Raw genomic sequence first — 24,077 nt, forward strand, 5'->3', positions numbered from 1 at the left:
ATGATGGTTTGGTTTTGAGCCCATAATTATTTTTATATTTTGATTTTTCAGTATTTAATTTTTATTTTTGCAGATTATGTGAACTCCTCCTACATTCCTATGAAGCAGTTTGAGAACGGTGCCGATACTGTAACATTTGAAGTAGAAGAGTTTGTTCCTTGCATTCCCAAACACACACAACCATTCACCATCTACAACAATCACCTCTATGTTTACCCAAAGCACTTGAAATATGATGGCCAGAAGGCATTTGCAAAGGTAGGGCAAACCCTGTTATAGTTTCAAATCAAAATTTGCAGCCTAAAGGATCGTGTAGTATGCATTGCCCTCTGCATGTATTTGTTTTTTCGATTCTCTCTTCAATGGAAATTGCTTTTTACACATACCCACAGTTTATGAGATGAGACTATGGCTGGATTTCCCATATGGACATATTATATAGGAGAGTTCTGAGAGCTGATTGGAGGGACATCAAGAGATACACCCCTCCTCCATACAGCTCACATGAACAGATCTTAGGCTTTCAATCTGCTGGACGTCCCTCCCTGTCACCATTTTTTTCTCTTTGTGTCAGGAGATACTTGGTGCCCTTAAATAAGAAGTATGGTATTTATTTTATTTTTAAAAATTATACCTACCTAGGTGGATGCAGCATCAGCCCCTACCTGCTCCAAGTGTGAGAACTCAGTGATCACATGACTGCTGATCGCTGAGTTCTCACAGCCGTTCTGAGTTCCCTGCTCTGCCCGCCCCCCAAAATCCCCTGCACCCTTCTATAGATGCCGCTACTGAATTCATCCCAGTTGGGTCATGCCACCTTCTTGTTCCTCTACTGTAGTGGTGCAGTTAAAACTAGGATTCATCACACCAGGCATTGTTTTTTAGTCATGGGCAGTCTTGGATGTACCGTATTTCGCGCTCCATAAGACGCACCTGACCATAAGACGCACCTAGGTTTTAGAGGTGAAAAACAAGAAAAAAAATATTCTGAACCAATGGACTGCAGACACAGTACAGGGGATGACCAGAGACTGTGGACACAGTACAGGAGATGACCGGAGACTGCGGACACGGTACAGGAGATGACCAGAGACTGCGGACACGGTACAGGAGATGACCAGAGACTGCGGACACGGTACAGGAGATGACCAGAGACTGCAGACACGGTACAGGAGATGACCAGAGACTGCAGACACGGTACAGGAGATGACCAGAGACTGCAGACACGGTACAGGAGATGACCAAAGACTGCAGACACGGTACAGGAGATGACCAGAGACTGCAGACATGGTACAGGAGATGACCAGAGTCTGCGGACATAGTACAGGAGATGACCAGAGACTGCAGACATAGTACAGGAGATGACCAGAGTCTGCGGACATAGTACAGATGACCAGAGACTGTGAACATAGTACAGGGAAAATGCCAGGGACTGCGGACATAGTACAGATGACCAGAGACTGCGAACATAGTACAGGGAATGACCAGAGACTGCGAACATAGTACAGGGAAAATGCCAGGGAATGCGGACATAGTACAGATGACCAGAGACTGCAGACAGTACAGGGGATGACCAAGAGACTGCGGAACTTTGGGGAGGGAGGGGGAGTGGGTACCTGAAGTTGTCCTTTCTTTAGTGTTGGCACGCTGGCTTCTGTGACAGCCGGGTGCACACTGCGCATGCGTGAGAAGCGCTATGCTTTGTGAATGGCCCGGCGCCTTCTGGGACCTGTCATGTGTCCCAGACGTCGCCAGACCATTCACAAAGCGCAGCGCTTCTCGCGCATGCGCAGTGGGCACCCGGCTGTCACAGAAGCCGGCACGGGAAGACTACAGCGCTGGACAGAGGAACAGGTAAGGTCCTGCAGGAGAGAAGAGCTGAGAGGCCGGCCCGGTATTCTGACATGGTGGCGGCGGCAGAAATACCGGACCGGCCGCTCCATATTCGCTCCATAAGACGCCCTGACACTTTCCCCCCTTTTTTGGGGGGAAAAAAGTGCGTCCTATGGAGCGAAAAATACGGTAAATGTTTTTCTGTGGGTTTATTCTGTTATTCTCCATGTGGACATTTTTCTCTCATATTTGTTGTAAGCCACACTTTTATTTGTGTATTAGCTATATTATGCACTAGTAATTTTCCATGAGATTCTAAGCCTTCTTTTGTCCCCTGTTATTCACAAAGGGCTGCTTCTCATACAGTTATCATGTTAATAATTTGCTCAGACTTATTGTATACCTCTGAGATCACCAGCTTAGAAAAACCTTTCCCTAATCAATTATTATTACATTTTTGTTTGGTTGTGCTCAAAGCTCACACTTGGCAAATCTGTTCACATGTTAAGCAAGTGTAAAAATGCAGCTGGACTAATTTGAAAATTTTAAGGCTTTTTACTATTATTTTACCTGCGTTATGTCATTTTTGTCAGAGGTATCTAAAATCACTTGCTGCGGTTTCTTCATAAATATATTTATGTGCATGCTTATTTCTTTTAGGCCAGAAACATAGCCATATCAATTGAATTCAGAGATTCGGATGACGAAGAGGGACAGCCATTATTGGTGTGTTTTATTTGCTTTAACTTTTTTTGTGTTATGTTTAATGTTAAATGTGTTTATAATTCAAATCTGAAGAGAAGTAATACTGAGTAATAACAAACCTGCTTGCATGCTAATGTTCTGCTTTCTTGATTTATCCTCTTCAAGGAGGCTTCCATTCAAAACTATTAAATTTTAATCCAGTGCAGCGAGGTATCTCGGTCAATTTCTTCACTATGTTTTTATTTGTAGTCTGCCTGTAACTTTCATGCAAGAAAAGTTAAATATGCTGCCTCTGCCGGGAGGTAAAACGTGTGCAAGTATAAAGTACAGGCACCGTGTGCACCAGTCTCCAAAATCTTGCAGTTTAGGCCATATTTCCTAACAGGTTCTTTTTAAATAATCATGAAGAAAATGAATAAAGTTTATGCAAGAAAAAGTTGTTCATTTAAAAGTATTGAATAGAGCCAGGTCCATTGGTGAAGTGCATGCATGGAGTTTACGTCGTCTGTTGCCAACCAATGGACAAGACTGGCTGAAGACTCCAGTTTCAAAAGGAGATCTGGAGAAGATGGCAGCAACATCATAATGAGGGGAGTGCAGACCTTAACACCTGCTACTATACACCCAAATGCTTTCAAAATTTCACTGAAGGTGGTCTTGTCCCTGTAGAATTTAATTTGGATGACAAAGTATGAAAATTGTCTTGTTATGGACTAGACTAATTTGAATGACTTTTGTCACATGTCAAATCACCTCCATTGACTCTTAGTTAACTGAACAAATGTTCTGAAAGTTTAATTTTCATTCTGCAAGTATAAGGCCAGCTTAAATTGTATGAAATCCTCTTCTCTGAACTCCATGCAGACAGCTACATTTTATATTCAAATAAGGAAGTTGTAACTTGCCAGAGAGTTCATTTTTCTCCTTCCAGTTCTGAGATATGCATAATCCTTTTAGATATTGATGACCTATTTTTTTCTGCTGCACTTAGGCAATACAGCACTGTCACCTTCTTATCCCCATCCTGTGCTTGAACAGGGAGGAAGATAAAGAAATTCTGAAGGGCTCATCCCTTTGCTCTCTCCCACTATCAGCATGCTATAGGGGTTTACAAAAACTGGAGCACTCAGAATATGGTACAGCTGTGCATGGTAACCTATCAGCTTCTAACTTCAGTTTATTCAATTAATCTTTGACAATAAAACCTGAAAGCTGATTAGTTTCTATGCAGAGCTGCACCAGATTTTGTACACTCCAGTTTTAGTAAATCTCCCCCTAAGTGTCCGTACATGTGCATGCAGTAAGCTGGCATCAAATGCATCCTATAGCTCTCTCAGTACTGTTATACAGGGATTAGAGAGGCTAATAAGTGGAATTTGAGTACCTAACTCTAGTTGCATTTAAAAATACATATAAGTGTTTTGTAAGTAGGTATTAATGGTAGTATGTAGTGGGACCCATGGCTGTGGTCCCAATTGAGTCTTATGTCTGCTTAACCCGTTGCAACAATAATAGGGCTATAAAATATAATATTGTAAATAATATTTTTATTAACGGTGTGTCTTTTGAAAGCCTCCAATGTTGGTAGTACACTAGTGAACTGGACAGCTGCTCTAACACAGAGTGCAGCAGTCTGGGTCTCTAGCAGTCTGACACTCTCCCTGCACATTAATTCAATCAATGGTGCTTATTAACCATGTTGCTGATTGATGCCCTGTGCATCAAGAGTGTCTGGCTGCTGCACTTTGTGTGAAAGCAGCAATCTGTCTCTCCCGTGTGATGCCGAAACAGGCAGCTTAATAGTTTAGTACATATGTACGCAGTAAAAATCCAGAAAATAACTCCCTGCATAACAAGTAACATATGTGGACTTTAAAGTGATTGTAAAGCTATATTTTTTTTTCTTTATGATATAAATCTTTATTAATATACATGGTATACTTATCGGCGCTGTACAGTACTGAGCCGGGCTATGTGTGTCCATTGACCAGGGGCAGACTGACAACTCATGGGGCCCCTGGGCAATAGGGGATCATGGGGCCCCTGTGTCCTTGCCCAAACTCAAAAAAGCCCATGAAAAAGGTACCAGGGGCATCTCATTGGGCCCCCTACTGACACCGGGCCCTCGGGCAGTGCCCGAGTTTCCAAATGGTCAGTCCACCCCTGCCATTGACACACACAACATGGCTCGCCCCCACTCTTTGCTCACAGGATTTGATTGACAGCAGCAGGAGCCAATGGTTATCATTGCTGTCTCTGTGCCTGTGAGAAAGGAGGAGAGGGAGCAGAGCTACTGCTCTTGAGCACAATGCTGGATTGAAATTATGCTCAGCTAAGTATTTTGGAGGATTGGTGGGGGGGGGGGATCTAATCATCAAAGGTTTTTTTTATCCCTAATGCAGAGAATGGTAAAAAAAACTTCATGCCATAAGAACCACATTCAAAATGAGAAGAAAATATATAATTTAAAAAAATGGTATGTCTGAATTTCTTTAATAAATTACATGCCTAAATACTCTCAATCACCCTTTTCACAGTGTATATATGGCAGACCTGGTTGTCCTGTTTTTGTGAAAAATGCATTGGCCTGTGTTTTGCACCATCAGCAGAATCCCGAATTCTATGATGAGGTAGGTTATTTTATGGTATACTTGGCATGCTGGGTAACAACATCATTTGAATTTGACATTACAGGTTTAGGTTAATTTAGAAAAACACTATATTTCAAATGCACTTATTGGATTAGAAAAGGAATCTGTTTGGAAATGCATTAATCAGCACTCTAATTCAGGAGCTGTGTTACTGGTCAGATCACCAGGTGAAAACTGAGGGAGAGAAAAGCCTAAAAAACTAAGGAAGCCACCACATCTAAGACTTGGTACACTGCAATATAAAACATTTGTGGTTTTGGGTTTATAGCCTCTTTATAAGATGGTACTTATAAAGAGCCCAAAAAGGGGTAATGTTTAAAACATACATACTTATAGCACATAAATGATTTCATTCTCTTGGTTGTTCACTTGACTGCATGCCATGTTTATTACAGAATTAATTTTACTGCCTTCATTGTCATAGTTGTATGTTCATACAAATAACCTGTCTTAAATTGGGCATTCTTAGGAAAGAGTTATCTGCACTTTTATTTAGCTTTATGTACACTTGCGTGTTAGTGGTCAAAGGTCACCTAAACCTCAGTTATTGCTGCGCTGTCAAAAATCTCACCTCTTACACAGCCTCCCAGTTCTGGAGAGAGCACAACAGTGTACAGTAACAGAACCCATGTAGCCATTATTTCCCTCCCTGTCGGCAGCAGTGGAGCATAGTTCCTGCCCCTGACACTTACAGTGGGGCACTATTCCTCCCACTGACACCAACGATGGGGCACTATTCCTCCCCCTGACACCAATGATGGGGCACTATTCCTCCCCCTGACACCAATGATGGGGCACTATTCCTCCCCCTGACACCAATGATGGGGCACTATTCCTCCCCCTGACACCAATGATGGGGCACTATTCCTCCCACTGATACCAATGATGGGGCACTATTCCTCCCACTGACACCAACGATGGGGCACTATTCCTCCCCCTGACACCAACGATGGGGCACTATTCCTCCCACTGATACCAATGATGGGGCACTATTCCTCCCCCTGACACCAACGATGGGGCACTATTCCTCCCCCTAATACCAAAAATGGGACACTTTTTTTACTCCACAGTCCAGTCTTCCTAATGTTTGAACAACCATAAACTAGCCCTTTGTTTAGAGAGTTTGGAAATGCATGGTTTAGGTGAATGTAAACCAATGCAGAGCTTTGTTATTCGACAGTTATGCACTTTCAGGAGATGAGACAGATTGTATGTTTTGGACTGCTGCCGCTTTCTCTAACTGTAAAATAAGAAAATCTCTGCTTTGTTTAACCAAAGGTGTGCTTGTATTGTATATCGGCTTTAAGTTTGGATTGGTTATTTATTATATTGTCAGACTAAGGTTTGGTCATACATAATTCACTTTTTTCTCAATGGAAAAAAAACAGCAGATCCACACAAACGAGTTGGATGGAGGAATATCCTTCTCCCCACCAGGACATTGTATTCTGACAGCGGCAGTGATTAGAATACACACTGATCAGTGGCTGCAGCTGCTAATCATCAAAAAAATTTCCAACAGAACAAATATATTTAAGTAATCGACTTCTGTCAAGCAGCAGAAGCCACACACTGATCAAAATTCAGCTGTTGCCCATTGGACCAGCGGAATTTTAATCAGTGTATGGCCGGCCTAAAGGATAATTTCACTTTTCACATGTTATGAGTGTTACACCCGTATTCACGGGTTATTAAATCACCATCCCCCGCACCCTCTGAGCCCCATTGTGATTTTCTCCCCACACCCGCTGACACAATTTAAAGAGTGGCTGTGTGGAGCTCCGCCCTCCCTGCTGCATCTTTTTTTCACAGAGTTCTTTGAATTAATGAACTATAACTAAAGTCAACCATTGCGGCTGATGGCTTGTAGTTTGCAATGCACTACGAAGGTTCTGGGTAGGACTCTAGTAGTTCATTGATCCTTCCTTTCATTCAGTAACTGCCTCGTATGGGCAGACATTCTACAGGAGCCTAGCACTGCACCTGTCTGCTGCTGATTGTAGGTGCAATGCTTTACAGTCTCCTAATGAAAAAAAATAATGCACATTTTTTTTTTTACCAACAAAAAGCTGTGCATTTATTTATTTTAAATTATTTTAAAGGTGAACTGTTCTTTCAAAGACAATTGTCTTGATTGCCTGACTACATGCAGAAGAAATTTACTTCTAATCAACCAATAACTGTGTTTGCAATGGAAGCGTTTTGTAAATTGTTTTTGTGGGCTCATACTTCCACATTTTGTAAAGTTAGATTTTCCTATAATATTATAATTATGAGTTATGATACTAATCCTGTGCAGGAATGACATTGTTTAAAGGATAAGTTCACCTTGTAACAAAGAATAAATGCACATTTATTTGCAGGTGAAAAAAAGTGCATTTATTACTTTGTTGCGCCTAAAGCATTGCACCAGCGATCAGCAGATTGCTGGTGCCATGCAAGTGTCCCCCTGACCTGTCAATGTCTGCTTGCTCACATCCCATATGAGCAATCAGATACTACTGACAGGAAGACTTAATGAATTGCCATGGTGCTGTGGAGCGCCATGGTAGTTAATTGCAAACTACAAGCCAACATCCGCAAAGGCTGCCAGAACTTGTGGTTTTCCTATTCACAGAATGCTGTAAATTAATGATGTGGCCGGGCAGGCGGTGCCTTGAACAACCACTTTTTATTTAAATTGTGACAGCTAGCAAGGAAGAGAAGATTCCCCGCTAGCTGTCACAGTGGGCATTGGGGGGTGCGGGGGCTGGTCAGATTGTAACATGTTACAAAAGGTGAACTTATCCTTTAAGTTTAAAGTATGTTGTAATTGTTCTTATGTTCTCTGTAAGACTGCTACAGTCATGGCCGAAATTGTTGGCACCCTTGATATTTCTCCAGGAAATCATGTATTTCTCACGAAACGTATTGCATTAACACATGTTTTGCTATACACATGTTTATTCCCTTTGTGTGTATTGGGACAAAACAAAAAAAGGGAGGAAAGAAAGCAAATTCGACATAATGTCACACAAACCTCCAAAAATGGGCTGGACAAAAGTATTGGCACCCTTTCACAACTGCGGATAAATAAGAATGTTACAAGCATGTGATGCTCCTGTAAACTCACCTGGGGCAAGTAACAGGTGTGGGCAATATAGAAATCACACCTGAAAGCAGATAAAAAGGAGAGACGTTCACTTAACCTTTGCATTGTGTGTCTGTCTGTGCCACACTAAGCATGGACAACAGAAAGAGGAGACGAGAACTGTCTGAGGACCTGAGAACCAAAATTGTGGCAAAATATCAACAATCTCAAGGTTACAAGTCCATCTCCAGAGAACTAGATTTGCCTTTGTCCACAGTGCGCAACATTATCAAGAAGTTTGCAACCCATGGCACTGTAGCTAATCTCCCTGGTCGTGGACGGATGAGGAAAATTGATGAAAGATTGCAACGCAGAATAGTCCGGATGGTGGATAAGCAGCCCCAAACATGTTCCAAAGACATTCAAGCTGTCCTGCAGGCTCAGGGAGCATCAGTGTCAGCGCGAACTATCCGTCGACATTTAAATGAAATGAAACGCTATGGCAGGAGACCCAGGAGGACCCCACTGCTGACACAGAGACATAAAAAAGCAAGACTACAGTTTGCCAAAATGTACTTGAGTAAGCCAAAAGCCTTCTGGGAAAACGTCTTGTGGACAGATGAGACCAAGATAGAGCTTTTCGGTAAAGCACATCATTCTACTGTTTACCGAAAACGGAATGAGGCCTACAAAGAACAAAACACAGTACCTACGGTAAAATATGGTGGAGGTTCAATGATGTTTTGGGGTTGTTTTGCTGCCTCTGGCACTGGGTGCCTTGACTGTGTGCAAGGCATCATGAAATCTGAGGATTACCAAAGGATTTTGGGTCGCACTGTAGGGCCCAGTGTCAGAAAGCTGGGTTTGCGTCCAAGATCCTGGGTCTTCCAGCAGGACAATGACCCCAAACATACGTCAAAAAGCACTCAGAAATGGATGGCAAAGAAGCGCTGGAGAGTTCTGAAGTGGCCAGCAATGAGCCCAGATCTAAATCCCATTGAACACCTGTGGAGAGATCTTAAAATTGCTGTTGGGAAAAGGTGTCCTTCCAATAAGAGAGACCTGGAGCTGTTTGCAAAGGAAGAGTGGTCCAAAATTCCGGGTGAGAGGTGTCAGAAGCTTATTGATGGTTATAGGAAGCGACTGATTTCAGTTATGTTTTCCAAAGGGTGTGCAACCAAATATTAAGTTAAGGGTGCCAATACTTTTGTCCAGCCCATTTTTGGGGTTTTGTGTGACATTATGTCATATTTGCTTTTCTGCCTCTGTTTTATATTTGTTCCAATACATACAAAGGGAATAAACATGTGTATAGCAAAACATGTGTTAATGCAATACCTTTTTTGTGTGAAATACTTGATTTTCAGGAAAAATATCAAGGGTGCCAACAATTTCGGCCATGACTGTATATCATAATTTTACCTTAGGGATATAAATAGAGGTGTTGTTTTTGTTAAGTTTATAAAAAGTTCTCTTTAACCAAGCTGGCTGTAAGCAGAAAAGTGTTTTTATCTTTCTGCAGATTAAAATAGAGCTGCCCACACAACTTCATGAAAAACACCATTTGTTGTTCACATTCTACCATGTCAGCTGTGATACTTCTAGCAAGGGAGGCACAAAGAAGAAGGATGTTATTGAAAGCCAAGGTTTGTGCTTACACAAAGTGCATTAGACATGATTTACTTAAAATAAAGACATTCATTTAGACATAACCTCACAATATAAATTGTCCTATCACAGCTATAAAGATTTTATATAATGGTTCTGGATTTTAAAACTCAGGTTGTGACATTTGTGCACTGGCTGAGCTCTCTTGCAGCACAGAATATAGGCCATATCTCAGAGGAGCAGTGTGCAAGGACCAGAAGTGACAGAAATAGGTCTTTGTCTAGATAACAATATTTTACTGAATCTGAGTTTTGTATTCTTAGAAGCACGAGCTGTTACAATATATGAACAGCATGTGCTAAAATAATATCTCCCTTTGTTTTATATAAGCATTCCTTCAGTGCTACATTAAATGTATAGTTGCATATAGTAAAATTTCTGTTGACACTGAAGCAGGGGTCATGAGAATGGTATTGCCAAATGCAGTATGTGAACATGTTTGTTTTTGCACACAGTTGGATATGCCTGGCTGCCTTTGCTAAAAGATGGTCGAGTGGTCACCAACGAGCAAAACATTCCAGTGTCTGCCAACCTTCCCACAGGTTATCTGGGCTATCAGGAACTTGGAATAGGCAAGGTATAAAAGGGCTAAACGTTTATATTACTTTTTCTTATTTCTCATAGAATAGATGATGAATGAGGGGATTAGTTATAAAGCTTCAGGCTGCAGACATGTCCATTACATTTTCTATAATCCATATAGCTTTCTTGTCTTGTTTAGTGTGTGTCACAAAGAAGTGCACATTCTTTTTGGTGACCTTGTTCAAGAGCTCAGACCACCGCATACCTATCTTTCTATTCAGTGAGTGAGCAAAACATAATTTTCTCTTTTCGGTTTGATTTTTACATAGCATTCCGGTCCAGAAATTAAATGGGTGGATGGAGGAAAGCCATTGCTGAGAATCACTACTCATCTGGTGTCCACTGTTTATGCACAGGTAGTTATTCCAAATTGTTACTTTTGCACAATCCAGTATGGTTTACTTCATCAAAACGTTAAGCCCTTATTGCTGTTTATATATTAAAAGTTGCCTTTTCCACATTGCCCCTATTCCCTGATCATAGATATGTGCACAAATAAGAGTTAATTGTATTGATGTATAAAAGGAAACTGAGTTCCTTTTTTATTTTCGGTTGTGACCATCCAACTATTTGTTTCATTTTAGGATCAACATTTGCACAACTTCTTTCAGTATTGCCAGAAAACAGAATCTGGAGCACAGGCCTTAGGAAGTGAACTTGTAAAATATTTGAAGGTATTTATTGGTACATATGACTCAGGAGACCCTGTATATTCACATTGATACCATTATAGATACATAAATACATTGTAAAATTTGAAGAAAGAGTGTGCAATGACACGAGGTGTTTGTATTTGTTTTTTTTATCCAGTAAAATTTTGCAAGGGGACCTTTTAAGGAAATGAAGAGAGAGCAGATTGTCAGGTCTGGTAGTGAGGCTAGATGTAGATCTACTGGTTTGTGGTGTAAAATTGATTCAGCTTACATAAGCAGAAAGTATAAAAGTAACTAGACTGACTTTTATAGTGAATGGAGAGAGCAGGGGAAAACACCAGCTGTTCTTTTGTATAATACAACACACTGTAGGGGCTGTGCAGGTTTCTAACATATGCAGACTCTGGCTAGGTGCACCTTAACAATAGGGCATGCTTATGTGTATTACCAGCATGTGTGATGCTACAGTACTTAACATATTTTAAGCAGAGCCATACATCTAAAGTAGCTTAAACTTCTGAAATTTCTCAGAATATATGAACACAAAAAACTTGTACATTCAAGCAGAAAGGCAAATGGCATCCTTTCAGCTTTCTTTTTAGTTAAGTTTGCAAGAAATTGTCAGGCTTGCGACTTCATTTGCCATTACTGCATGGAAGACAGTGGGGTATCTTGCACTTTTGGAGGTATTCTTGTAATTACTGTTCCCTTTACATTTTTAATACTTGTATGTATAGCAGCTTGTATGTAGAGCTGAACTCCAAGCACAATTATTTTACATTCCTCAATAGCCACAAAGGATGCAAGGACAATCTGTGCACCAAATGCCTTTATGAAATCAAGTGTTGTTTTGCAAAAGGTATGCTTTTGTGTGCTGCACATAGTTTTTGTAGAGAGCCGAGCTGTAGGGGGACAGGTAGGTCCACAAACTACAGGCTGCACCTAAGAGGGGCAGATACCAGACCAGTCACCTTGCACAAGGGCAGAGAGCAAGAGCAGCAGTGATTGGTCTTGATAACACAAAGCTCCTGCACAAAGTCAAAGTTAATTTACGCAGATCTGGAAAATATACACAAATCACACTAAGATTCAAGTAAGGCTACACATGCCTCAATTCAAAAATATGTATGTTAAAAAAAAAACACATGCTTCTTGTAAGTGGACAACAATTGCATATCCTAGAGTTCTGCTCTAAAGGAAGCCTAGGCTCAGGGCCTGTGCTTCCAGTAGGCAGCCGGCTAGGGCACGCTGCCATCCTCCTGGGATCCTCCTAGGGCCTGCGCCTGGGTGCAGCATAGGCCGTCACACTCTGTGTGGGACACCACCACTTCATGAATGATCCTTCAGCTGAGGGGAGGGGTGGCAGATGGGAGGAAGAAAGGACAGAGAAAGATGCAGAGTGTCTGGGTCCAGTGTAGCAGCTGAGCTGCCACTCCTTCCAGTGTTCATCTCAGACTCCGTCCATTACTGCAAGCCGTCCGGCTGCTGATGCACTGTGGAGTTTCAGCCCTTCTCTTCCCATTCATTAGCATAGGCAGTGATGGCCTGGGCCGTTTTTAATATTGATTGGGCCCTGGGAAAACATTTTCAGAGACTGCAGACATACTACAGGAGATGACCAGAGACTGCCGATGTGCTACAGGAGATGACCATAGACTTCAGACATACTACAGGAGGTGGTCAGAGACTACGGCCGTACTACGGGATATGACCAGAGACTGCGGACGTACTATGGGAGATGACCAGAGACTGCGGCCGTACTGCGGGAGATGACCAGAGACTGCGGCCGTACTACGGGAGATGACCAGAGACTGCGGCCGTACTACGGGAGATGACCAGAGACTGCGGCCGTACTACGGGAGATGACCAGAGACTGCGGCCGTACTACGGGAGATGACCAGAGACTGCGGCCGTACTACGGGAGATGACCAGAGACTGCGGCCGTACTACGGGAGATGACCAGAGACTGCGGCCGTACTACGGGAGATGACCAGAGACTGCGGCCGTACTACGGGAGATGACCAGAGACTGCGGCCGTACTACGGGAGATGACCAGAGACTGCGGCCGTACTACGGGAGATGACCAGAGACTGCGGCCGTACTACGGGAGATGACCAGAGACTGCGGCCGTACTACGGGAGATGACCAGAGACTGCGGCCGTACTACGGGAGATGACCAGAGACTGCGGCCGCACTACGGGAGATGACCAGAGACTGCGGCCGTACTACGGGAGATGACCAGAGACTGCGGCCGTACTACGGGAGATGACCAGAGACTGCGGCCGTACTACGGGAGATGACCAGAGACTGCGGCCGTACTACGGGAGATGACCAGAGACTGCGGCCGTACTACGGGAGATGACCAGAGACTGCGGCCGTACTACGGGAGATGACCAGAGACTGCGGCCGTACTACGGGAGATGACCAGAGACTGCGGCCGTACTACGGGAGATGACCAGAGACTGCCGCCGTACTACAGGGGATGAACAGAGACCTTTTCAGCAATGCACAGATACACAGTTTCTGAGAATCAGCTCCAGGTTGGTATAACAGTCCACAGACAGTCTATGGGGGGAGGACATACTGTACCTGGCCAGCTGGTTTCAGCATCCTCTCTGAGGTTCGGGGGCAGACAGCAGTTCCCTCCTTAGCATACAGGCTGCATGGGGTGGGGTCAGCGGAGCTCTCGTACCTGGCCCTGCCCCCTCCTTTTGGCTGGGGAATACAGCGATGTCCCCAATGTACCCTGTGCACTCTGCAGTGCAATCATCGGGGTCCCGATTTGCGAGCAGCGTGGGCTTAAGGGGCAGCTGCTTTGGGCCCCATAACAAAGATGGGCCCAGGGCAGTTGCCCCGTTTGATCCGCGTTAAAGACGGCCCTGGCGATGGCATCACTCAGCCACATGATCCCACAGTCTGCTCTTCTAGTGCCTTCTGATCTGTCTACTGTTGGTGGTTGTGTGTTGAATCTGATCATTAATGTGTGGGATCGTTCAGATGGTGTGTGTGTGTTGCCTGCTGTCACAGCATTTTATCTCCCCCACTGTCTGGGGAATTCCAGCCTGGGATCTGTCAGGGTATGGATCCATCATCCTAAATTCACTGAAACTGTCACCCTACCATTGCCAGCTACAGATACAGTCCATCCGTGACACTGATTTTTTCTTTAATATTGGTGCTGGTGGCATGTCGTTGGCACTTATTTTTGCAAATGAAAAGAAATGTAGCAGTTTCATGTTTTGTTGATTTTAATTTTTCTACTGTTTAAAAAATTTTTTTTTTTTTTTTGGGAGGGGGGGCGCAAGTAGCTGGTCTTGCCTAGGGCGCAGAATAGTCTAGCACTGGCCCTGTCTATGCTGAAGGAAATGCTGTTGTCTACTGCTTCTGAAAATTTCTCAGTAACTAAGTGTTCAAGAGTAGCTCACACAAAGGAAGAAAGTGGTAATCTCTCCAAAATGAATCCTCTCTTGCAGCTGTCACTGCAACAGGTGTCTTTATTGGAATATTTTCCCTTTAATTCCTCCTCTGGTGGCAACCATAGAATTTTGGGTTTCCCATGATAATGGGAAATGGTCACCAGGACAATATAACTCTTCAGAGGGATTTTGATATATTCTAACATAGTTGGTTTATGGAATACTATTGCATTGTTATTTTCTGAAAAATATACTGGTTATTGCTGAAATACTGAGTACCATGCATTTTCAGTTTAAAGTATGATTTTATTCAACAGTTTCTCGTATGCACTTTGTAATATCACACTGTTGCCTTTCAGAGCCTCCATGCAATGGAAGGACATGTCATGATTGCCTTTCTACCTACTATCCTTAACCAAATGTTTAGAGTGCTTACAAGAGCTACTCAGGAGGAAGTGGCTGTCAATGTGACACGGTAATACATAGCTATTTAGCATTAGATCAGCTGTGTTCTGTATTGGAGTGCTACTTTCTCAGGCTGCAAATGCCTTTTCACTTGAATATTGGTCTGTGTGCTTATTACAGATAGAGGGTAGACATGTATGCAGACATCATTTATATCATCTGATTAAGTGATCGTGAATACTTGGGTTAGTCTTGAACTTCCAAGCTGTAGAGAAGTGCTTCAAATCAGACACCAGATTCCCAGAATAGATATGTGATTGATATTTGATTAGCACTGGCATTTCTTTACTGCTCCTCTAAAAGGAGAATATGATCTATATATTAACAACCTAAGTCTTCAAGGTAGCATTATTTTTAAAGAAATGTCACTATAACAGTTGCTATCTCTGTTTATTTTTTGTCTGGATTAATTCAGCTGAATGGCTTCCTCTAATTTGAGTAGGCAAAGGCAATAAGGTAATACAAATATTTTCCTTGCTGATCTCTAATTTTTAAAATATCTTTTTAACCTGGTCATCATATTGGTCGAATAGCTTCTATACTTTAAAACAAGCAGATTTGGAGTTTCAACTTCACTGGCTAAATGCATTTGCACATTTTAACAATTTGAATTTATAAACTGCAATATCATTATATGTTCCATAAGTTGCTCACTGTCAGTTGACATATTATTGCAATGCCTGTATAAAGACTTTTCAACATAGTCTGATTACCATCAGATTAGCACGTTATCCATATGAATGCACATACACCATTGTCCAAATCAGTAACTTGGCAAATATCACATCATATGATACATATAGTTTAATCTTTTGATGCGTGCTTTTTCAGAGTCATTATCCATGTGGTTTCTCAGTGCCATGAAGAAGGACTGGAGAGCTGCCTGAGGTCATATGTGAAGGTGTGTTATCTGTAGGCAGTTTGTTTCTAACCGTTCTTGACCTTTTATTTATTTTCATTTTCGAATGGTAGTACATATAATATACATTTTCGGGTCAGTTTAATTGAAGTACCAATTCTCAAATGGTGACTAGAAGCAATTCAAGACTGAGTTTATGATTTGGAGACTTGCTGCAGTATCTTTTGCACTCAGTTTGAAGTAAAAGCTATCCAAATTTATTCTGACATTTGTAGTAACGCTAACAGCAAAATGTATTTTGCCTTTTGGTTTCACTACAGGTCTACTTCTGGAGATGTTCAGTGCATGCATCTTTGCATAAGGGTCTTTTTTTTTTTTTAATCATCCTCAGCCAGAAAATGTATGCTAGGTTTCTTTGGAAAGGCTGTTGATGCCAGTTGGAAATATCCTTTCTCTTACATTACTCTTGGTTTGGCAATGCCTGTGAACAGAGTAATTGTGCTTCCCAGGGTGTTCATTGAACCCATTTAGGCAACTACTATGTTTATTTCTAACATATACACAGCAGTATTGCCTAAAATGATGGTCCTATTGTTTTTTTGTTTTTTTAAGTTGTTTAGTACATAGTGTTTTTCTAATAGGTTTCATCCCTGTTTTCATAGTATGTCTACAAGGCAGAGCCATATATTACATCTGAATATAAGACTGTACACGAAGAGCTGGCCAAATCCATGACAATGATCCTCAAGCCTTCTGCTGACTTTTTAACCTGTAATAAGCTCCTCAAGGTACAAAATAAGCTCCTGAATACATGTCAATCTATATTTAACTGTTATTTTATTGGATTGCCATATTTTATATGACTAAAGGATCTTTGTAGCTATTTTGACTTGATTCCTATGGTTTGTGTATGCATGCACTAACTCACTGTTGTTTTATTCACAGTACTCATGGTTTTTTTTGGAAGTCTTAATAAAATCTATGGCCCAACACCTTGTTGAGAATTCAAAAATAAAAGTATGTATTATATTTTTTTGTTTTTGTCTCTAACACCTATGTATTCGGTTATGCAGTTATGTCTACATTTAATGCAGGACTTGACAAATTTGCTTTGAATCTAGGAGCCAGTTAAAAAAGTTAGGAGCCAGTTTTTTTTAGTGTGGTCAGCTCCTGGAGCAAGACAACCTTTCGGCGACAATCTTCATGTGATGTGATTTGCTGCACAACAATCAGAGCAAAACGGCACCATGTTTTAGGTGCCATTGAAAATAATGGCACCTGAACGTGCACTTTGTGGTCGCAGCAAATCTGCTGCGATCCCAAAACACCCAGGTGTCAGTGGAGCCACCCTGGTCCACACATATATGATTCTGGATGCGATTTCAACTCAGATCCACATGACAGGCTAGATAATGTGTTCCTATTGAGGTGGTTCACAGATGCTATCCACATGCATTGCGTTTTGAGTGCCATTATGAAAAGGGTTCTGTGTGAGTTTGTAGCAGTACATTCCAGAAGTGACAGAGTGGAGTGGCATGTGAAGATGTGTTCACATAGGAAATTCTATTGACCAGAGTTTTTGCACTGAAGTGAATGGGAGGCGATTTTTTTTTTTTTTTATTGGAGTCTATGGGGGCGATTTTGCATTGGAGTTTATGGGAGGCACTTTTGCATTGGAGTCTATGGGAGGCTGTGTGTGAACCCAGGCACCAGAGCGCAACTCCTAGTCTACATGGCAACCTGGTACCTGGGATTTGTCAAGCCCCGATTTAATGCTTTTTTAAACGCAGCTGAGGAAAGTACCTGAATGTTTCTATCAGCATCCTATATTCTCTTATATAGAAGCACTAGCAAAGCCAGATAGACAAGTGTAAAGCTAGCCATAGATTAATTTCCCCCCCCCCCCCCCCAATCCTTCACACAATCAAGTTGAATCATTAGATCAACACCTCTAGAATGGGAACAGCCATAGATGGATTGAAATTTCGCATGGTCTCTCTAAACCAACCAAATTTGATCTATCTATGGCCAGCTTGAAGAATCGGTCACCATTGCAGTGAATACGTGCTTACAGTGAACAGGCTGACTGGTGGATAAAGTGGATGGCTGACGTAATTGGTGTGCTCTTTTCTTCCTTTTTAAAAAACATTAGATTGGGGATTTGTTTTTAACCCCTCTTCTTGACCATTCTCAGACAGAGCATTTGGTTGTGCTATCTGACAAGGATGCATATATCACTAACTGTTTTCACATAATTACAAAACCTTTGTCCAGAAACCGTTACCATGTAAGAATTTTAACTGTGTATTTAGTTGGGTGCCTAGTATTCAATCTGAAAGACCATATACTGAGTAAATACATTCATATTACATTCAGGTATTCAATAGAATGACGAAGATTGGTAACATAAAGTTAAAGTAGCAGTGTAGAACAGTAACTTCACTTTCCTTTCCTAGCAGCCCCAGACGGCACTGTAAGCTTGTCCTTTCTTTGGGTGCCTCTTATAGAAAGCCAAGTGCTAAGGAGGCACTCATACATGCACACGCTTGGGTTCTGAACTGACTTGTCTATGGACACACACAGTGCCACAAAGCCATGCCCTCACTCCCTCCACACAGGAATTTGACTGACAGCAACAGGAGGCTATGGCTTCCCCTGCCCTTAGTTTCTCCTGTGAAACCAGGAAGTGAGAGAAGAGATGCTGTAGCTGGCGGTGTGGACATGGAGGCAGGTAAGTGTTTAGGAAATGGAGGGGTTGGAAAGGGGGAGTAAAACAGGTAGTGGGGATTGTTTTTTACCCTGGTGCAGAAAATAAAGGTAAAAAGTGTAGACTTTAGTACTATAAACATGTTTCAATATCTCTGGATGCATGATTGTGGCTTATTTAGACTGGAATATTCAGGTATCAATTTAAATAAGTAATTCAGCTAATTCTACTGTTGCCTTATGTTTTTCTTCATTCTGAAATTAGAGAGCAGATAGGGTTAAACACAAGTGTGTTCCTCTTTGGTCTGGGTGGTAAGCTTATATAAAACCTACAATCCCACAATTAAGATGAAAATTACATGGTTTGATTTGCCACAAAATACTACCCTGCAAATTTCTGTTTCCAGAAATGAATGTTATCCTGTTGTCTACTTCAAATAGCCTGGAAGCTTTTCTTAACACAAAAGTAACTTTTTTAGGGTTAGAGTGAAGTATAAACAGGTTTGGTGCCAGTAGTTTTGTCATTCTGTGTTTGTAACAAATTGTAGAATTCCCCAGGAATAACTTTATTTTCATTGTTACTATAGAATTCATTTTGTATTTTGTAGTTATAGTATATGTTCAGTAAGCGTTGATCTTTATCTTGCTTTGTACATTTTCCTGTAATATAGCATTAGTTGCATAGAAGACAAATAGGAAAATTCTCATCTATATAAAAAGCCATGACATGATCTGTCCAAAAATTACCACATAAAACAACTCATCTAAATGTAGGTGGTCACAACAAAAATGGGGAGAAATAAAAAAGTATTAAGTGTAAATTCATCTTTTCTGTTCCTGCTGTACTTGCCTCTGTGGGTAGTGAGCTGTCAGTGCCCACACAGCCTAAATCCCCAGTGTTCTCCCTCATCGTTCTGCAGCAGTCCTGGGATGGATCAGTGCAATTCTGATTGGTCGGCATTGCTCTGATCCATCCTGGAAGTGTTGAAGAAAGAGGAGGGAGAATATACTACTTGACCGGCTATGTGGGCACTGCTAGGTCTTTACACACAGACATGAGTACAGTGGAGACCAGGGAGGTGGGGAAGAACCGTGTTTGCCATTTCATTTATTCAGAAAAGGTGAGCTAACTCTTTAAGGGTATGATGCACTGAAATCTTAAGGTGCACGGCCTGACAAAGATTTAGACTTGCTTGCTCCCCATTAAGCCACGGTTTACATATATGCGGCAGTGTGGGCCACGTTTTGCGCGGGCATGAGAGCTCATTCATTTGAATGGACTCATGTGCCCCGTGACCCGCAGGGAAAAAGTCCCTGCAGTTCTTCCGAAAACTCAGCCCGTACGGGAACCTCGGTTCCCAGTATGGTTGCGTTTTCCAGTGCGGGCGGCGTGCCATTAGAACTAATGGCACCCACCGCGGGTCCGCATTTCTCTGTGCGGGTGGTGCTGCGGCTGCATGGATTTTTGTGCAGATCCGCAGCGGCACCACCCACACAGATGTGAACCTAGCCTAATAGTTGTAATATGGGATTGCATATATGAATGTAGGTAAAATGGTTTGTGACATAGTAGTTACCAGTTAGGATAGCTATGGTATAGTAGCATCAAGTCTGTTAAGAGGGTAGTTTGATAATCTTTTCATATATTTAATGTCAACTTTAGATATTGTATAAACATGCGGAATTGTTTGTTTTATATTGATCTTGCATAGTAAATCATTCTTTATTTTTTCATTTTTCTAGTTACTACGGAACCAAAGATTCCCAGCCTCTTTTCATCATACAGTGGAAACCTTGGTTAATATGCTTATGCCACACATCACACAGAAATACAAGGACAATCCAGAGGCTTCCAGGAATGCAAACCAGAGCCTTGCATTCTTCATAAAGGTAAATAAATCCCAAAATAACATGTCTTGAAAGGTTTTTGAATTATCAGCGGGTAATGTATAGTGCTTGTGTTCATTTTTTTTTTCTTTGCTTGGGACTAATACCATTTTTTGATTTGTTTAGTTTGGTAAATATGAAATCTTGCACGTGAATATTTGTATTCTCTTCATATAAAATGTACTTTTGTATTTATATTTTCATTTAGCATGTAGGGCTTTAAGCTTGTTTACCAAGCTACTAAATTTTAAGGTTTCCAATTGAAGCACTGAAACATGGGTATTTTTCATGTGGCAACAAACCTATACATGTTCAAAATAAATTAATGTATTTTACATTAAAATAAAATGCAATTAAAAGCCATGTCACTAGAATCACCAGATCAGTTGCATAATACAGGTCATATAAATCTTAGTGGACCAGCGTGTTTCACATACAAGTTGTTGGGTTGTAAAACCCTGCAATTGAACTACGGTTTTACCTTCCCCAGTCCCTACCCCCTTTATCTGCAGATGCAGCAGTCAGTGTACTCATGGCGCGTCAGGAATTCTACCCCCTGTCAATTGAATGGGGTCACTCTGCAAGTGCTCTGCAACCATGTTCAGCACATTCATTTGCAGAATGCCAGTGCAGGGTCCAGGGAGTTAAATCTTTAACCTCTTGGTTGCTGTACTGCACAAAGTTGCACTGCATTTACAGAGCGGGTCTATTCACTTGAATGTGTGTTACACCCACCAAACATCACAGGGTGTACAATTCCTGCTGCAGCCACAGCATTTGTATGCCCATGACCACTGCAGCTAAAGGGGGGTTTGCCAGCCCCCCCCCCTCCAAACCGCAAGTATAAATGAGTCCTTACGATCTTGAGCCCCCCTATAATTGTGGCTTACTCTGTTATTGATGACACCAGTTCAGTATTTTGTGTGTGCTTCACACTAACCTGATCAAGATAGTACAGGAGAACAGTCCACTCTCAATCAGCAAAAATCGCAGCTCAATGTCTCTTGCAGCAGCAGCTGATGGTGCAGCTGTGGTCCTACTAAGTAGGGAGGGAGGTAGCGTTCACTTGACATCACTCCGCTGGAGAATGCAGCCAGAACTACAGAAGCTGTATAGACTGATGTGGCTGCCTGCTCTCTCCATGGCTGGCCTCACAAGTAAAAAGTCCCACTGCTCCATGTAAGTGCTCCACTGTATTTGAGGTTCTGCAGGTAAACAAGCTGATGGTGTGATCTACCAGTCACCTGGCCACAATCTACTGGTAAATCACAATCAATGGGTTGCTGACCCCTGGTCTAAATATATTGCAGGCAACAATAAATCTATAATGAGCAAAACACAACAATGTATTCAATATATTATGACAACCCCAAATAACTAATCAATTGTATCACAGGGAAAGTAGACAAGGGGAGGAAAAAAAAACCCAGACACAACATATGTATACCTACCACCTCTCCATATCCCAAGGAGGAATGAGGGTCTCAAACTAAGGGGGGGGGGGCAGAATAAGGACAACGAGTGGTGCACACCCCAATTCTTACCTAAATAAAAAAAAATCAATAGGTCCTGGGAGTAGTGATGAAGTAAGCAACCAAGATAATGTGCTATAATACCACCTATCATAAATATCCTCTTAAACCTGCCACAGAATAGGCAAAATCACAGAATCTATAAATGCCGGACTGGGGCTGTATAGAAAAAAAAAAAAATTTAGTGACTCCAGCCTCTTTTTCGCGTGTCTATGTACATTTCCATACAGCCTTTCAGTCAGAAAAACAAAGTCTGAGAATAAACAGCTTCTGCTGTGCACTCTGTTTAGAAATCCAAATATACCCTAAATCACAAGTGCCTTAAGCTGTATTATATTTTGTGTTAGAATATACATTTTGTATAATTATAAAAACAATTAAAACCTCCAATTTAAAAAGTTATCGACTTAAAAAAACTTAGTTTCAAAACAATTATGGTAGTTATTTCCTTATTTAAATATGATTTTTATAAAGAACATAATCTTATTATTGGCTGTATACCATAGCTGTATTAAGAAGGGAATTGCTTATCACCCGTTTTTTTTTTTTTTTTTTAGCTGAACTCTATTTTCACTGTTTTGTTTGGTTATGTTTGTAAATGTACAGTATTCTCAGTTAAAGTCAGCCATTTCAAATTGTATCTTGTGTTCAGTGTAGGCTCTTTTTTTAATCAGTGCTCTTTCATATGTTTTGCAGAGGTGCTTCACATTCATGGACAGGGGTTTTGTATTTAAGCAGATTAATAATTACATGAGCTTCTTTGCACCTGGAGATCCAAAGGTGAGATGATTTTATTTCCATCCTAAATCACTGCATTTTTTCAGTGTTAAAATTTGGTTTTAAATAACAATAATCACCAACTGCTGCTGTTGATTTTCAGACACTGTTTGAATACAAGTTTGAGTTCTTGAGAGTTGTCTGTAATCACGAACACTACATCCCCTTGAATTTGCCAATGCCATTTGGAAAAGGAAGGGTCCAAAGATATCAAGGTAATGCCTGATCATTGCATCATGGATGGAAATAAAGTTGTAAAGCGGGGGTGCTCAGCTTTAAGAGCAAGGGCTACTTAAGTGATTTGATAACTGGTCACGGGCCACAATGAAATGGTTCAGAATTTAAAATTTTTTTTATTTTGGAATGGCATAATGAACAATTTTCTCCTGCAGCTGCTGAATACTGGTGGGAGGGAGAACAGGAGAAGCCAGCTTTCAGCAGTTGCAGGAGGAAAATGGAAAAGATCAGTTCCTGTATATGCCGCCCTTCCTATCCAAGTGTGAAACAGAATGTGACAGGGAGGCCGCACAGGACCCCTGAAACTTACCACTGGTTGGGGGAGGGGTGTGTGTGTGCGTGCATGCGTGCGCATGTGTTAACCACTTCCAGACCGGACACTTTTACCCCCTTCCTGACCAGGGCAATTTTCAGCATTTAGCGCTATCACACTTTGAATGACAATTGCGCGGTCATGCAACACTGTACCCAAATGAATTTTTTACCATTTTTTTTAGATAGATAAAGCTTTATTTTGGTGGTATTTATTCACCACTGGGATTTGTATTTTTTTTTCTATGTAAATGAAATGTCCAAAAAATTTTTTAAAAAGTGTTTTTTTTATAAAATTTTGCAAATAAATAATATTTCATCATAAATCTTAGCCAAAATTTATTCCGTTATCTTTTTAGTAAAAAAAAAAAAATCCAAATTAGTTTATAAGCAAAAATTATAATTTTTAAACATTTTTTTTTAAATTTTTATTTTATTTTTTTATATTATTTTTTATTTATTTTTTTTTTTTTTACATACTGTCACCCTAGCAGTACAGTGTCACCATAGTGACACTGTACTACTTGTGAGGGGTGATAAAGATTTTTTTTTCTTTTTTTACACTGATTGCTTTTACACCCATATAGGGTGTAAAAGCAATCATTTCTCTTTCTCTCTGTGTGCATTCCTGCACTCATTGAGAAATACAGAGTGAGCTGTGATTGGTCACAGCTTGTCACATGGTACAAGGCTTTTGTGAATAGCCTTGTACCATGTGACCTCT

At 41.3% G+C, this 24,077-nt stretch overlaps 1 protein-coding gene across 10 annotated transcripts in view; it reads left to right on the forward strand.

The window, feature by feature from the left end:
• DOCK9 (dedicator of cytokinesis 9) overlaps nt 1-24,077 on the forward strand; it is a 323,125-nt gene that overhangs the window by 203,477 nt on the left and 95,571 nt on the right. For all 10 annotated transcript variants that reach the window (XM_089679964.1, XM_089679972.1, XM_089679969.1 and 7 more), the window contains exons 17-30: nt 74-258; nt 2,494-2,559; nt 5,076-5,168; nt 9,782-9,905; nt 10,383-10,504; nt 10,779-10,865; nt 11,094-11,183; nt 14,938-15,053; nt 15,875-15,944; nt 16,565-16,690; nt 16,848-16,919; nt 20,352-20,498; nt 22,724-22,807; nt 22,908-23,019. In XM_089679964.1, the coding sequence (XP_089536090.1) occupies nt 74-258; nt 2,494-2,559; nt 5,076-5,168; nt 9,782-9,905; nt 10,383-10,504; nt 10,779-10,865; nt 11,094-11,183; nt 14,938-15,053; nt 15,875-15,944; nt 16,565-16,690; nt 16,848-16,919; nt 20,352-20,498; nt 22,724-22,807; nt 22,908-23,019 (1,494 nt within the window). The remainder of the gene's footprint in view (nt 1-73; nt 259-2,493; nt 2,560-5,075; nt 5,169-9,781; nt 9,906-10,382; nt 10,505-10,778; nt 10,866-11,093; nt 11,184-14,937; nt 15,054-15,874; nt 15,945-16,564; nt 16,691-16,847; nt 16,920-20,351; nt 20,499-22,723; nt 22,808-22,907; nt 23,020-24,077) is intronic.

The sequence above is a fragment of the Staurois parvus genome, unplaced genomic scaffold, assembly GCF_062004578.1.
Source record: "Staurois parvus isolate SC_StPar_1 unplaced genomic scaffold, SC_StPar_1.0 ptg000233l, whole genome shotgun sequence".
NCBI classification, from domain to species: domain Eukaryota; kingdom Metazoa; phylum Chordata; class Amphibia; order Anura; family Ranidae; genus Staurois; species Staurois parvus.